The 14,923-nt window shown below is 43.6% G+C and overlaps 2 protein-coding genes across 4 annotated transcripts in view; one reads left to right on the forward strand and one right to left on the reverse strand.

Moving 5' to 3' along the window:
• The first annotated feature begins 2,758 nt into the window (after positions 1-2,758).
• Positions 2,759-7,296, forward strand: LOC143511728 (2-oxoglutarate receptor 1). 3 transcript variants are annotated; one of them, XM_077001306.1, is made up of 2 exons: positions 2,759-3,162; positions 3,457-7,296. In XM_077001306.1, exon 2 carries the CDS (start codon positions 3,686-3,688, stop codon positions 4,670-4,672), a length of 987 nt encoding a protein of 328 aa, XP_076857421.1. In that variant the 5' UTR covers positions 2,759-3,162; positions 3,457-3,685; the 3' UTR covers positions 4,673-7,296. The 3 variants fall into 3 exon arrangements, with proteins under 3 accessions (XP_076857421.1, XP_076857422.1, XP_076857423.1); XM_077001307.1 differs by having other exon boundaries at positions 3,665-7,296; XM_077001308.1 differs by having other exon boundaries at positions 2,759-2,991; positions 3,665-7,296.
• A 3,405-nt stretch (positions 7,297-10,701) lies between these two features.
• The window catches only part of hs6st3b (heparan sulfate 6-O-sulfotransferase 3b), a 52,067-nt gene continuing 47,845 nt past the window's right edge, over positions 10,702-14,923 (reverse strand). The window contains exon 2 of the mRNA XM_077001310.1: positions 10,702-11,560. Within this exon, the coding sequence (XP_076857425.1) occupies positions 10,843-11,560 (718 nt within the window). The 3' untranslated portion in view covers positions 10,702-10,842. The remainder of the gene's footprint in view (positions 11,561-14,923) is intronic.

Here is a 14,923-nt window from a genome sequence, read left to right on the forward strand (position 1 = left end):
GTATTAGACTGGTTGACTGAGTGAAAGAAAGAAGAGAAGGATTTGTGCTGCTGGATGACACACGGTAATTACACCACATCACATTCAGTCCTGTTGGGTTTGAGATTTAACTCTCAGGTAAAATGGAAAACTGTCTGGAATCAGTCATCTTCATTTAGGAAGCAGTCATGCAGAATAAATACACAACCTGTCACATGCACATGAGACCTGCAGACACAAACCTACACAGGAACATGCATGTGAACACCTTATACACAGGCTGTACACACACAGACAGATGCATGTAACTGCAGTGGTGTTTATGGAGATGCAATGCTGTGTATGCATGCTATGGCATCAACATGTATATTTATGTATAATTTTACCAGCTACAATGCAAGAAATAAAGACAGTAGAAGGTAACATCTGTGGCAGCCGAATATCAACCTACCCTATAAATTAATATTGCAGCTGTACTCTGAATAGAACAGAATCTGTTCTCACAACCTCCTAACTGTGTGGCTGGGGTCAACCACAGCCCAGGGGAGCTGAATCAGCAGGGAATTATCTGGTCAGCGGAGAAGATCACAGGCTGTAACCTGCCCACCCTCATGGACCTCTGCAACAACAGATCCATACAGAAAGCACATCCAGCCTTTTCTCTTTACACATGGCAGGCAGGTCTAAAAAAAACCTTTTTCGGTTCCATCCTCTTAGACGTAACCCTGTGCAAAAACTAAGATAAATGCATGCTTCTGCAGATTATGAGCATATTTTGCTAAATGGTGATTTCATAGATAGCTGTGTGATGGGGATCATTCTGCAGCGTCTATATTTTTAGCTGTGTCTGTCCTCAGACGACCAGATTGCTGCCAATTGTGAACGTGAATGACATTTTGGTGACGTCACACTGGGAAGGAAAGGGCAGTGAGTTGGATGGTACAGGCTGGTTCAGGCATGCCACCCAAGGAAAGGTCACCATGCTCAACGCAGACAGACAGGCCAGTGACAAATGGATGTCAGTCTGACATTTAAATATTAGTAGGTCTTTTTATTTTCTTCAGGCAGACCACTGGACAGAGGCGCTTGAGATTTTCAGACCACTAGATGGCAGCAGAACACTAAAAAGTGTGGCTTGACATTACAACTAAAATGAGGATTAATGTTAATCACACTTCAGGTAGAATACAGAGAAGAGAGGCATGGAACCTTTTTAACCAACTTAAACTGTTGAATAACATGTAATAAGATTGTGTAGTCTTATAATATTAAGCAGTTTCCAGACATTTTATTTTCTTTGTGAGATTTTTTTAATAATCTAATTATAGATATATAAGCTTATAAAAATATAATGTAATCAAATGTTTTTTATTGCTTCAATAGGAAACTCTGCCTGTACCGAAACACTTGCACTGTAATGCTTACACTTTATATTAAATTACAAGACAGTCCCTTGAAGAAATGTGATGTGCATTTGGGCAATTTACTCTTTTTTGTCTCATGCAACATCATTATCCATCATGTCCATAGGGACAGTCTAGGTGTGGTAATCCATAGGGACAGTACAGGTATAGTAATTCATAGGGACAGTACAGGTGTGGTAATTCATAGGGACAGTACAGGTGTAGTAATCCATAGGGACAGTACAGGTATAGTAATTCATAGGGACAGTACAGGTGTGGTAATTCATAGGGACAGTACAGGTGTAGTAATCCATAGGGACAGTACAGGTGTGATAATCCATAGGTTCAGTCCAGCTATGATAAATTCCACAGGTGATCGTTTGAGCTCTGTTGGTTGGACCGGCCACTACATTCAACCCAGCTCAGTGTGAGCATGAATCCTGGACCCAGTCCTGGTCACTCGTGGCAGGGCAGCTCAGGCCAATATCTCGCTGTGATGTGTTTTTGAAGGGATGCATCGTTTTGAAAACGGTTCTAACATGCATCCCACACATCATACCAGAATTCGCAGAGATATGCGGCTCATCTGCACGAGCACCCTCTCATCTGCATGACACAAGAGGGGGCAGGTGTCATAAATCTAGGCCATGATTTCTCCACCAGAAGCACCTTCAGACATGACCGTGCACCTTCCCCCCTCTACTAGAGTGCATTTAACATTTAAAAGCCATTAGGGATCCTAACTGCCACCTGGATTCATCTGCTGCAGATATGTCCAACCCACTCCTAATTCCCGCATAGTAATGGAGCATGTGAAATGACTCTACATGTCGCCTCAGTAGTCTGTGGTTCAGTACCAGAGCTGCTGAGTCTCACGTCACAGCTCCGCCCTGTTCATCCTGGACACTGCTGCAACTCTGGGTCACACAATATAATCTTCCATCTCCAAACATTTATATATTACTCAGTATGTTCACCACTTATTCATGCCAGGACTGAACAGAAGGGTCTTTGACCATCTCATTTGACCATAATGCCAGGTGTCTGCTATGATGCCGTGTAATGTGTATGGCCGTAGTAGAAGACAAAAGGGACAGATTGACATCAATTCGAAGTGTCTGTAATGACTAGAAAGTGCATGTCTGTGGTCATCCCACATACGACCACGTCTCCCAGAGTTGGAGGAATTTCCCTTCAAGTTTATAAGTCATCTGTTTCTGTGTCATAGGCATATTTTACTACAACGATTACTTTATTTACTAAAATTTTGTCTGTTTGTGCACACAGAGTATTCTGTCCTGTCAGGTGGTAAAAGTGGTAAAAGCTTGAATGTGGCTCGTCATAGACGCCTGTCACGTCTACCCAGTATTTAGAGGAGTTTTTTTTACCTGAACTGAACAGAAACATTTTTTACATTTCCTTCACTCTTCTTTTGCACAGCTGATCGTGGATTGCCAGTAATACAAAGAAACATTTCTGAAACTAATTTAAAATCTCAAAGGAGGAAATGGATTGAAGATTAACTTAAAAAGTTAAAAACTTCAATACTTAGAGTTTCCAGCATGACTCAGACAGTATAAATGGTGGGAGTTTGTCTCTAAACAATGAGGTTTGTGTCGAAATGTGTTATGAAGCATGTGGTTTTGAGTGCACTTTTAAAAGAAATTTGTGAGGATCAGTGTTGTTTTGGGGACTTTTCAAAGACATTTCAAAGATATTTTAAAGTGGTCACAAGGGCAGCAAAACCAGCGAAGGATCTGGAAACACCCTTCTGGACACGGTAAGCACACTGGGATTGATACTGTAATATACGTAATGCAAACCTCGGCTAGTCTGAATTTACAGGAACATTTACAAAAAACGTTTTTTGTGGTTATTTGTAAAATCAAGAATTGACAGTATTTTAATATATTGAAACTTGCTCAGCACTGTCAAGCATCTTATGTTTTACTGAGAATTCTTCTTCTTTTCGGCACTAAAATACACTGGTGTGTGCACCCTAGTGGCTAGGTTTTATGTTTTACTGAGAATGTTGTTAGTTATTCATTTATTATCCATTTATTTGTTTCACAAGGTGTATAAGGATCCCGTGTTTCTTCTGGCTTCTTGGCAGCTTGATTACACTGGCTTGAAGATGAAGTTATTGAGAGACACAGTTATCACACTGCGGCTGAATTGCTCTGCCGTTCTTGAACGGACACTAAGCACACTGATGTTCCCTGCTGCTGAACTAATACCACATTTAACCATCTGAGACTGAACGCTTATTTGTGTGTTCGCAGGTGACTGTGTGTTAAGGGAAGATGACCGTGGAACCGTATAGGAATACATCTGAAGCCTGTTCGCTTGTTGATTTGCACATAAGGCACCGCTATCTTCCTGCCATGTATGGAGTCATCTCTGTGGTGGGCTTCATGGGGAACCTGATGGCCATCGTGGTCTACGCGGTCAAGCTGAGACCTTGGCAGAGTGGCAGTGTGATCATGGTGAACCTGGCCACGGCGGACCTGCTGTACGCTCTCAGCCTGCCCTTCCTGGTTTACTTCTACATCACGGGAGACTGGACCCTGGGCGAGTTCACCTGCCGCTTCACGCGGTTCTGCTTCCACTTCAACCTGTACGGCAGCGTGCTCTTCCTGGCGTGCATCGCCGCCTTCCGCTACGCGGCCGTGGCGCACCCGCTCCGGGCGGCCCGTGTCCGGAGGAGGCGCCGGGGTGTCTGGGCTTGCCTGGCCGTGTGGGCGGTCTCGCTGGCCGAGATCACACCCATGCTCAGCGTGATCACCACCCGCAGGGAGGGCAACAGAACGCTGTGTCTGGACTTCGCCAGCAACGAACCCGAGCAGGTGTGGTGGTACGGCTGGCTGCTCACTGCTCTGGGCTTCCTGCTGCCCTTGGGGGTGGTGTGCTGGTGCTACCTCCGCATCGGTGCCACTCTGGGCCACAGCCTGTCAGCCAGACAGCCCAGCCGGGTTCGAGCCCACCGTCTCACCGTCGTGGTGCTGGTCGTGTTCGTCGGCTGTTTTCTGCCCTATCACGTCCTGAGGGCACTGAGGGTAGCCAGCCTGAGAGGCAACACGATGTCTTGTGGGCTGAAGAGAACCATCAACACTGCCTACATGCTGTCACGGCCTTTGGCGGGCCTCAACGCCTTCTTCAACATGCCGCTGTACACGCTGGCTGGGGACAAATTCCAGCAGGCTTTCTCCAGCCTGGTATGGCAGAAGAGGTCTATCAGCAGAAGGACAGATGTGGTCCCAGCAATCTGCAGTCTCCCGAAGACCCGCTGAAGGTCTGGAAACAGATCTCCTCACACTCTACCTTTTACTCAAATGACCATCAGTGAGCATGAATTGTGTGGTCAGTGAAAAGCCCAAAGGAAAATGGGGAATAGAAAATACTGCTGAAATGAAAAGTATACAGGCTTCATGAATCAGAATGCAGAATTTGTTTGGGGTTTTTTTTGAGGCCTACTTGAGTTTTGGGCTCGATGCGTACACAGGAAAGATGGGCTGCAAGTGATGTTTACCTCCTGCTCATCACAGTGTTCAGTGGAAACATGAACTTCCATGTAAACCTCCTGCTTATCACATTTACTTGCTATCATTCGTGAGAAATGTTAGATTTTTTTCTTATTTACTATGGGCAGTTTTGATGAACCAATCTGCAGGTCCTAATTTGGTATGTTGAGGGGTGACATTGTTTACTTGTTTTGTTGATTTCTCTTTACATACTTTACGGCCAAGATGACAGGGGCAATTTTTAAAGCCAGAGCTCATATCATAAAATGCTGCAGTCCAAGAAAAGAGCTCAAACGTCATTTGTGTGTTTTGTCAACTCCCATAAAACGTAACCTAATAATAGACAAATAAAATAGAAAAGATATGAGACGCTGAACCCACAGTCTTTCAAACAGACTCTTTTCATGACTTAGAATAAAGAATTTTTGTGAGTCTTGGAATGCTTTTGTTTGTTATGAGAGTTAAAGTGAGATTAAACATTAGCTCGGCCCCAGTGTCTGGGAAGGAGGTAAACGTGCTCTTCCCCTGATGTGATTCAGAACGGTTGACGAAGCCTTTCCAGGGAATCCAGCGTCTCCATATCACACTGATAATGACAACACGTGACCAGCTCCTAAACTCTCTTTAGACATACGTGATCATCAGTTTTTCCATTTGAGTGCTGTTATTCAATTGTTTCCTTAAATGTTTGTAAACTCGATTTCTTTTAGTATGAATGGGTAAATAGGAGGAGACCGGGTATGGTTGTAACATGGGGAGAGTTGTAACACCATCAGTTCCACCGATGACGGGTAAGATAGGAGTCATATGATCATTCCAGTATTTACCCAATTCCGCCCTGATCCCACATGGTGAATATCAAGGCTTTAAACAGGCACATGCAGATTCCATAGAGAAAAAAAAACTGATTTTGAGGTGAGAAAGTAAATTTCTGAATCAAGACTATTTTTTGTTTAGTTCTTATACTATTGCAGATAAAACCATATGAATGATATTACATTAAACTGTAGTTTCTCAGGTAAATTGTGATGCATTTTTCCTCTGTAAAGTAACAGTTTAAAACATGTTACAACCATCACCTTACATACAACTAAGAAATCTTTCTTGATTTTTAATAATTTTAAAGAAAGACTGACAGAGGTGTGCCTGATTGGGTCACAAAGAAGGGCAAGTCAGTCAGATCAGTTGCAAAGGCACATGGTATCTGCCATGTAACACACACACACACACACACACACACTTCTGAGTAAAACAGAAAGTGAATGTGAGTTATGCTAAGTCACAGAAAGAGAGACATTGTTCTGGATTGTTATTTTATTTTAAAAACTGGTTTTGAAGCATTTTGCATGGTGTAGCCTCTGTTTTTGCTTCTTTTGTGTAGTTGTTACAACTTACCCCAGCATGTAATACAACCTACCCCAGTAGTGGGGTAGGTTGTAACAAGGGAACACCTTGTATTTGACATCATCTCACGAGGGCTGTCATATTTCAATTGAAGTTTGAATTGGTGCCATTTGTAGTAAACACGTGTCTGTACTTTGTATAAAAGTTTGAGAAGTCTAGCTCAAACATTCAGTGAGTTACAGGTGCTGAAGCAAAGTGTTACAACCATCCCCGCTCTCCCCTACTTGATACGCAAAAATGATACGCAGTTGTAAAGATTTTTTACTGAAACTTTTTTTTTTTGCTTTCATTTAATCACATATTGTTTTTTTAAATCCTGTCAAAACTTTCTTACTGTGCTGTTTAGTCAGCTGTGCAAGTGTTTACCTGTACCACAGTTTCCCGGTATGTTCACAAAACCTCCGCCTTATCTTCTTGCTGAATTATCTCTAAAATAAGGAAGATTTGCCTTTCATTAAAGCTGTATATTTACACCTGTGGGAGAACAGATTATCATCTCCCGCTTGTAATATGGTGGAATTTTAATACGGACTTTGTACCTTCTGTGTAATGAATCAGTCAAAATTCTAACAGAATTTCCATTTCTTCAGTCTTCCATTTATTAATAAATAACTGAACTGCCAAACACCATTTTGAGGCCTGTGCATTCCTAATGTTGGGCTGCATACTACTGCACACCATAAATCATACTATGAGCAACACTGCTGAACACCCTTGCAGTCTGAAGTGAGCAGTGGTCAGGATATACAATCGTGATTCCGAGTCGTTGTATTCTCTCCAGGTCTCCATTTCTACAGGGATGATTTCTCTCAGTCGGCCTGGCTTTGGGGGTAGAGGTGCGATGAACAACTTTTTCAGTGAAATTCCTCATGGCACATGAATCAGACTGCATGATGAGCTGACATGCATTGACTGAAGTTATTTATTGCAGTGTATCATTGCTAAGTGTAATTTCCTGCAGAAACCGGATGGCAACCCAAATAAACATAATGTTTAGCACAGACCAGTTTCCTTTCTTCAGTTAGAGCATCATCAAATGAAATGAACTGACTCTGTCTCCATTTTGAGATTACAGCATGAAAAGTTACCCTAACCCTAACCCCTAACCCCTAAGCCCTAACCCCTAACCCTGTTCATTATCAGCTAAGCAGCAAGTTTGTCCCTGCTGGACGATTGAACAGTTTGAACATTTTATTCTCTAGAAAATCACCCAAGACACAAAAATAATGCCAAGCTTTACACATGTAATGTAAAAACAAATGTGAGGTAAAACGAAAACGTTATATGATAAATAACTGGCCTGTGAACACCAGGGGGCAGAAGCGTACCTTATGGTGAAGAATGAAAGAAGTTGCAGTCCAACAGCAGAGTTTGGAAAAGAGCCAACAGAATAGTTCAGGACAGAGAGTGTGGACCAGGACACACACTGTGGTCCAGGACAGAGAGTGTAGACCAGGACACACAGTGTGGTCCAGGACACACAGTTTGGTCCCGGACACACAGTGTGGTCCCGGACACACAGTGTGGTCCAGGACAGACAGCGTAGACCAGGGCAGACAGTGTGGTCTTGGAATGATAGTATGGTCCAGGAAAGACAGTGTGGTCCCACAGTGTTGTCCACGAACGCACAGTGGTCAAGGCTGGACAGTAGTCCTGAGCTGACCACATGGTCCAGAACAGACATTGTGGTCCAGCTTCGACAGTGTGGTCTAGCGTGGGCATGTAGTTTCCAGCTCACAGTGTTCTGTTTCTACAGTCTACACTCATACACATTAAGAAAACAGAGTCCCTTGCAACTACAGGCTTAAGGTCCTTACTTGTTGTTTTATGTGAATAAATAATTCACCCTGACGCATATTTGACACCGCTGGTGACAGTTAATGAATCATTTGTGCTATGGCTGTTATGTTGTTAGCATTTTGGGCTGAAATACGACCTCAATGGCAGAATAATTAATTGCTGAAATATCTCAAGATCACTTTTAGGGTTGAGCTACTGTAGTCCCACACATTAACCTGCTAGGCATACACACGATAAACACTCAGAGCCTCTGACAGCACAGCAGGTGGAGTCACGTCTTCAGTTGAGTGTTTCACACCATATCTGCCTGCTTAAGGTTTATTTTGTTTCCCACTCAGTGACTCACACATTGCTCCACACTCAGGCGTCGAGCCTTCCGGATGAATTTCATTCTGAAAAATAACATTCGGATTTCATTCCCAAGAATAACCTTCAGAATTCATTCAGAAGAATAACAGCACACAAAGCAGATGGGAAAAAAACATGGAAAAATATATTTGTGGTGCAGTTTGAGTTTAATTTTGCAACCGAAAAACAGAAACTTTATAATGTGGCAGTTGTTTAATGATTGCATTGCTCTCTCATCAGCTCTTTTTACATGACAATTAAACAGTTGAGTGAGAATATTGTGAAATATTGGCATGGTGTTTATTTTGCTATCACGTCAAAAGGATATTCCCTTTATATTGTATTGCACTTTAGTGAATCAAGCTAATAAAAAGTTTATACTATCTATTTCATAACACACACACACACACACACACACACACACACACACACACACACACACACACACACACACACACACACACACACATTTGCATGCTCAACCACAAGCCTCACACAGTACAAGCAAGGTAAACAAAACACATTAATACGGAAAAAGCAGCAAATGATTTGGTTTCAAACCTTTTGACGATTTTAAGTTAACAAAAATAATCACAATCGTGTTTTACAGTGTGAATGACAATTTTGATGGAGAAAGTCAAAAACATGTCCTATGAACATAAACAATAAGAAACAATCAGAAATGAAACAAACTGACAAAAAACCCCAAAACAAACCTGAAAGAATTTGGCTTTGAGTCAGATATGAACTCACAACGCACTTGGGCCGGTTTGTGCTTTTGAATTTTTCATTTGTGCTGTTTTAGTTTCTGAGATGTAAAACTTTGTCTACATTGTTATATAACTGCCATAAAGTTGACAACCCATACATGTCTTACCTTTGCCAAACCGTAAAATCCTTGTGCCATAAAAACTTGTGTTTATGCTGGTTTATTTATGCTGTTCCAACTTCTCGCCGATTATGTTTATAGACAGAGTACGCAAAGTTTCACATCTCAACAAGTAAAGCAGCTCAAATGCAATGGCGTAAGCAGCCCTGATGACAGAGACTGAATGGGTTAATATCCAGGATATATGGGGAGCCATAATAACTCAGGTAAAAAAAAACAAAAAACAAACAGAAAACATTGCGCCCCCACCAGGCCGATGAGGGTTACGACGCTCAAACGCTGCATCTTTCCTGCGTGTTCTAATCAGAGCTACCTAACACTGCTCCATGTCAGCACCATAAACGTTTAAAATGCTTAAGTGTGGCGAAGGTGAGGAGGTGACACCTGGCTTCACTTTCAGACTCACACCCCCTGCGTGAGGTGCTGGACAACTTCCATAACTATTCATCTTTAGTCTGACGTCTTTGTGCATAGCCATCATATTTTTATTCCCCCCGACTCAAGGAAAACGGTTGTGCTCCCGAAGGAAGTGCGATGTGCTCCTTCAAGAATCCAGGACACACCATCTTTTCTCTTGGCAAAACTGATTTGCTTCAGTGGATAATCCCATGACGTACTGCTCGGAGATATGACCGGCTCCTTTTCTTCCATACAGTTGGAATGGTTTACTATATAGCAAGACAAATTATAGCAAGTCACAATTCGAGTAGTATATAAGGAAAGGTGGCAAATGAATATATTATGTAGACAGAGCATTTGGAAAGACGGAAGAGTGCATGCTAGCAGTAGTGTTTTATGTATTCTCGGGATTAGTGTTTTACACTTTACTTTGCGACGTGTAAACAGACTTTGCAGTTACACACATCACCAAGAAGAGAGCAGATGATTCTGACTAACACTTCACCACACAAGCGATGACCTGCACTTTTTCAGTCAAATAAGTGGATCTCAGGGTTATAAGATGTGACAGAAAACTTCCAGATATATTAAGTCCGCATTATATCCATTCAGATTGTCATACTGACTCCGTTCCACTGATCCTTTCGAGTCAGTTAAGCTCTGTTCATGTGTATTTTACCATGGCAGGAATATGAATGGTATTCATTAGCCCTGCACCCTAAACAGCAAACACATCACCAAAAGGTGGATTATGCTGCACTGTGTAACACACAGCCAAGGTAATTTTTCCAGTAATAACGAAAAACTAGTTAGGAGCTAGCTCTCACCAGCTCTGGGGCACCGTTAGCCATGATTTGCAAAAAAATTTAATGCTATATTGGATGCAAAATGTTGAACCTGACACCCTCAGCTTAATCTTAATGCCCTGTTCTTAGTCGTTGAAGCTAGACTGCTTTGCTAAATGGCAGTTTTAGTAAGTTAGCATGGCAGGCTGCATCCACAGCATATTTGGCTTCTACTCCAAGACCTCCAACACCTCGAAGGGGATGAAGGTGAACATCGTCCCTCCTCCTCCTCCTCGCTCAGACGGTGCGGATCATCACCAGTGAGCCACCTGGCTGGTGTAGTCCTCGGTGACCGCGCCCTGCGGGGGGGGCGTCGGCTCCCCCTTTCGCCTCCGCCTGCCGGGGGGCGGGTCCTTGCGCTGCCGGCTCCGCCTCCTCCGCTCCTGGCGGAGCAGCAGGCGCTCGTGGTGGCGTGCGAACTGCACGCGCTGCAGGAACAGGTCCCGGGCGAAGTCGTACAGCTGCACGTCCAGCGCGTTGAGGCGCTCGATGCGGCGGCGCACGTCCTCGCGCAGCTCCACGCTGGCGGCGCGCGTGCTGTTGATCTGCGTGAAGGCGGCGAGGAAGCGCAGGCGGAAGCTGCGCTCGAACAGGTACTGCGTCTTGCGCTGGAACTCGGTGAGCCCGTAGAAGGCCATGCCCCTCAGGTTGCGCGTGGCGCTGGCCAGCAGCGCGGCGTCCCGCTCGCTCTCGCGCATGGACGACAGGTTGTAGCAGCCCACCAGGCTGAGGTCGGCCAGCATGCGCGTCTGCCGGTTGTTGGCCAGGTTGTGCGGGCACGCCATGAAGTCCCGCAGCGTCACGCCGGACCAGTCGTCGCCCGGGTAACAGGCCGGAAGCTCGTCCGGCGTCGGCGCGCGGCCATCGCACATGTGCAGTGACGTCTTCCAGGTGGCCCCGCGCTGCACGTGCTTCCACTCGCTCAGGTAGCGGGACACAGGGTCCCGCAGCATGGTGATGTAGTAGAAGTTTCTGCAAAAGCAAACACACATTCAGCAAACTGAGGCATCTGAGGACTCCCAGACCATCTTAAAGCACCGTGAACCCGGTGAACCCCGTGGCGAAAAAGTGCTCAATCAATATGAATTAATAATGTGAGACTTTAGTGACAGTCTCAAGGACATCTTGACTTCTGACATGTCCTTGTGATAACTGTATTACGTTGTCCCACAGTCTCATTTCAGCAGAACTGTATTCCACAAGGAGTAGAGAGGAGCTTTTAAATGTAACATTATTTTTGCACACATAATCAATACGTCCCTTGGGGAGACAGTGTCCGACACTCGTGTATCCACAGAACAGCCACTGAACAGAAAGCTTACATTTTATCCAGTGAGCCTTTCACAGGTTACAGAGTAAGACATGCACTTCAAATTAGGACTATGAAACATGTCATTTAATTTATATTATCATCATTAGTGGTCTTCAGTATGCAAATGAGCTCCCGATTACTTGTATGCGCTGAGAGCACCCTGTCCAATCACAGCCTACTGATGAGCCTTTCATGGGTGTTTTGATGAATCGCTACATTCAAATCAACAAGTGTAAATCATTTGGAGAAAATGTCACTGGCTTGTCTTTAATCATGTCACATCAAGTGGTCACCACTTATAATACACATTTTGCATACTGCAATTGCAAAATGTAGCAATTTAATCACAGTGTAGCATCTTTCTCCTTATCACATAGCCCTGCTTAAAATTCAGTACACTAAGATGGCAATTACATTAAATATAAACAACAAAAATAAACGGATTCATAAAACAACCCAAGAGGAAAACATATTTGCTCCAGCCCTATGAACTCGCCTCTTTAGACTATTAGGACTTACATTGCACACATTGGTTGTTTTTCTTCTGTGCTTTGAAGTAAATGAACCTTATCATAATTGTTTCTCTAGTGGAATGAAAATTAACCTTAACTGGGCAATCATCTTATTAGACATATTGATTCATGATGATCCTGAGCATATTGAGGTCAATTTTCCAAAGTTAATACTTCAAGATTCGATTAGATGTTAGATTTCAAATATAATCTAATCTTGCAGCCAAAATCGATTAGATACACTTTGTAATAACCCAAGGCCTAAATTTAACCCAAAAAAGCACACTACTGGGTAAAACAGGGGATGTAAAATACCTCTTAATGGGGTCATGAAAAACCTTTTACTTCTTAAATTATTCCTAGAAATAACTTAATACTGTACTGATGCTGTGTCATTTTTCATATAGATCCAAGTAGCAAATAAAAATAGATGAAACTGTGAAGAGATATGGGTTTATATGTGATGAAACTGTGAAGTGATATGGGTTTATATGTGATGTGTTCCTTGAGTAAAGTCATAATCATCAAGACATCCAGAGCATGCCATTGAAACAATATTTGATATAAGATACTACCCTTTATCTTTGTAAACAGTGAATTATAAAAAAGTCATTACATTGAATGCAGCCTTGTCAAGTGTATGAGACCATTCAGAATTAAAATAAGACATTGGGCATAACAAATACACTGTGTAGGTCTCATAGAGACACGTCAAGGGAATGTCAGTGGAAAGGAGAGTGTTATGTTGAACAATTTCTGTTAAGACAAAGAAAGCACCAGTTTTCTCTTTCAGATTGCTAAATGTAAGCAGAGTGAAACCCCGGGTGAACCTCCGAAATCAAATCAATCAAAAATTGACTCTTTTAGCTGCAAAGCACCTCATGGAGCTGTATTGTAACTTGCTCACTCACTCACGCACGGTTAGCAGGCACAAGATTCTTCACAAGGTGGCAGTGTCACAGTGCTGCTTCACCTCAGTGACGCTGTGTCCTTGTTTTTTCAACATGGTTCTCTACCTGAAGCTAAAACATGTTCCCCTAGAGCCAGAAGTCATAGGGCTCTGAAATGATGCACCTGGACGTTGTTTTCCTGCTCTACGAATGCAGATGTCAGTGTTGGCATATGAGCATTTGACTGATGACTTAATGGAAGGCAGAAACGTTTGTGAGAGTTGCAGCCGCCCAGCCGAACTCTGGACGGAGCAGCAGCAGGCCGAGCTGCTTCTGAGTGGGCAGGATATGGTACCACGTCTCCCCAGAGAGGAGAGATGATGGCTGGGAGAGTGCTCCCCTACTCACACCCTCCATCTCCATCTCCCCCAGGACCCTTCCAGAGCCCAGCGTGACAATGTCACTGCCCTCACAAACGGCTGCTTTCTACCTTTGAGTAAACCTGGGCTTGGGACCAAATCTCACTCATGCCATTGCAGCTGCCCAGTGACCTGCCTGAACAGAATTATAGGACAAAGTTCTTGTTTGATCCGTTGCAGCTTTGTTCATCAGTCTGTGTCATAAATGTTAAATGCCTAGACATAAAAACTGATGTCAGAAACCAGGAACTTGGCACAGACCACAGTGCTCAGTGTAGCTCTAAAATTCTCCTGTGTTGATGAACAGCTTATGAAAGGTTAACTGATACTCATAACTGTCACTTCTGGAGACCATAGCTATCACTACATGGCATAATTCAGTAGTGATGGAGAACAGGAAAAGTGAAGGGAGTGAGTCTAACACGCCCGCACCCTCACACACACACACACACACACACACACACACATGCACGATGTCAACCGCTAGCCTGTGATTAGTGCAGGGCTGCCGGCAGCTGTATCCTGGCTGTTCGTCCCAGAGTGGGTGAACAGCAGACACACTCTCATTAGGCTGTCTCCGGCACAGAAACACATGCAGCAAGTGTTGCCAGAGCGAGCCGACTGAGGGGGAAATGGGAAGAAAACGCACTGCTGAACACCATCAGTGTCACCGCGCATTAGCCTCAAGTTATTCCCAGCCTGCTGCTCGCCCTGTCTGAGAGTAAAACCATCCACACACAGAACGACGACAAATCCTCTCATTCAAGGAATCAATATCGGAGTTCAACATTTTGACAGAATAACCTTTCGTGTGCTTACCCATTCAGATCAATTCACTAATTCATTCCCCCTAATTGCAGTTTCAAGACAAAGAGCCATTAGGTGGAGCAAAATGAATTTAAAGATAGTTCTATTGGAATAGCTATCCAAAGGGAAAAAAAGTGTTTAGTAATAATAATTGTATAGCTTGTCCAGAATGAAGGTCCCAGACCTTCTGGCTGTTCTAGAGTTCATTAATTTAAAACAGTGTTCAGGTTTTTCAGTAAACAACATATTTTCTGTATGAGCATAAAACATATTTAGCCGGATGCTGCAACTGTGTGTCGGGGACCAAAGCTGGACGCTCTCCAAGGTGCTGAAGACCAGCGCACCAGTGTCTTTCAGCACCTCTGGCTGGGACCAGCACTGGCTGCACTAATTGG

The sequence above is a fragment of the Brachyhypopomus gauderio genome, chromosome 4 (assembly GCF_052324685.1).
Source record: "Brachyhypopomus gauderio isolate BG-103 chromosome 4, BGAUD_0.2, whole genome shotgun sequence".
Classification (NCBI taxonomy): domain Eukaryota; kingdom Metazoa; phylum Chordata; class Actinopteri; order Gymnotiformes; family Hypopomidae; genus Brachyhypopomus; species Brachyhypopomus gauderio.

Bases quoted from the DNA above. Each gene is read 5' to 3' on its own strand.
- LOC143511728 (XM_077001306.1), top strand. From the start codon at position 3,686: ATGACCGTGGAACCGTATAGGAATACATCTGAAGCCTGTTCGCTTGTT.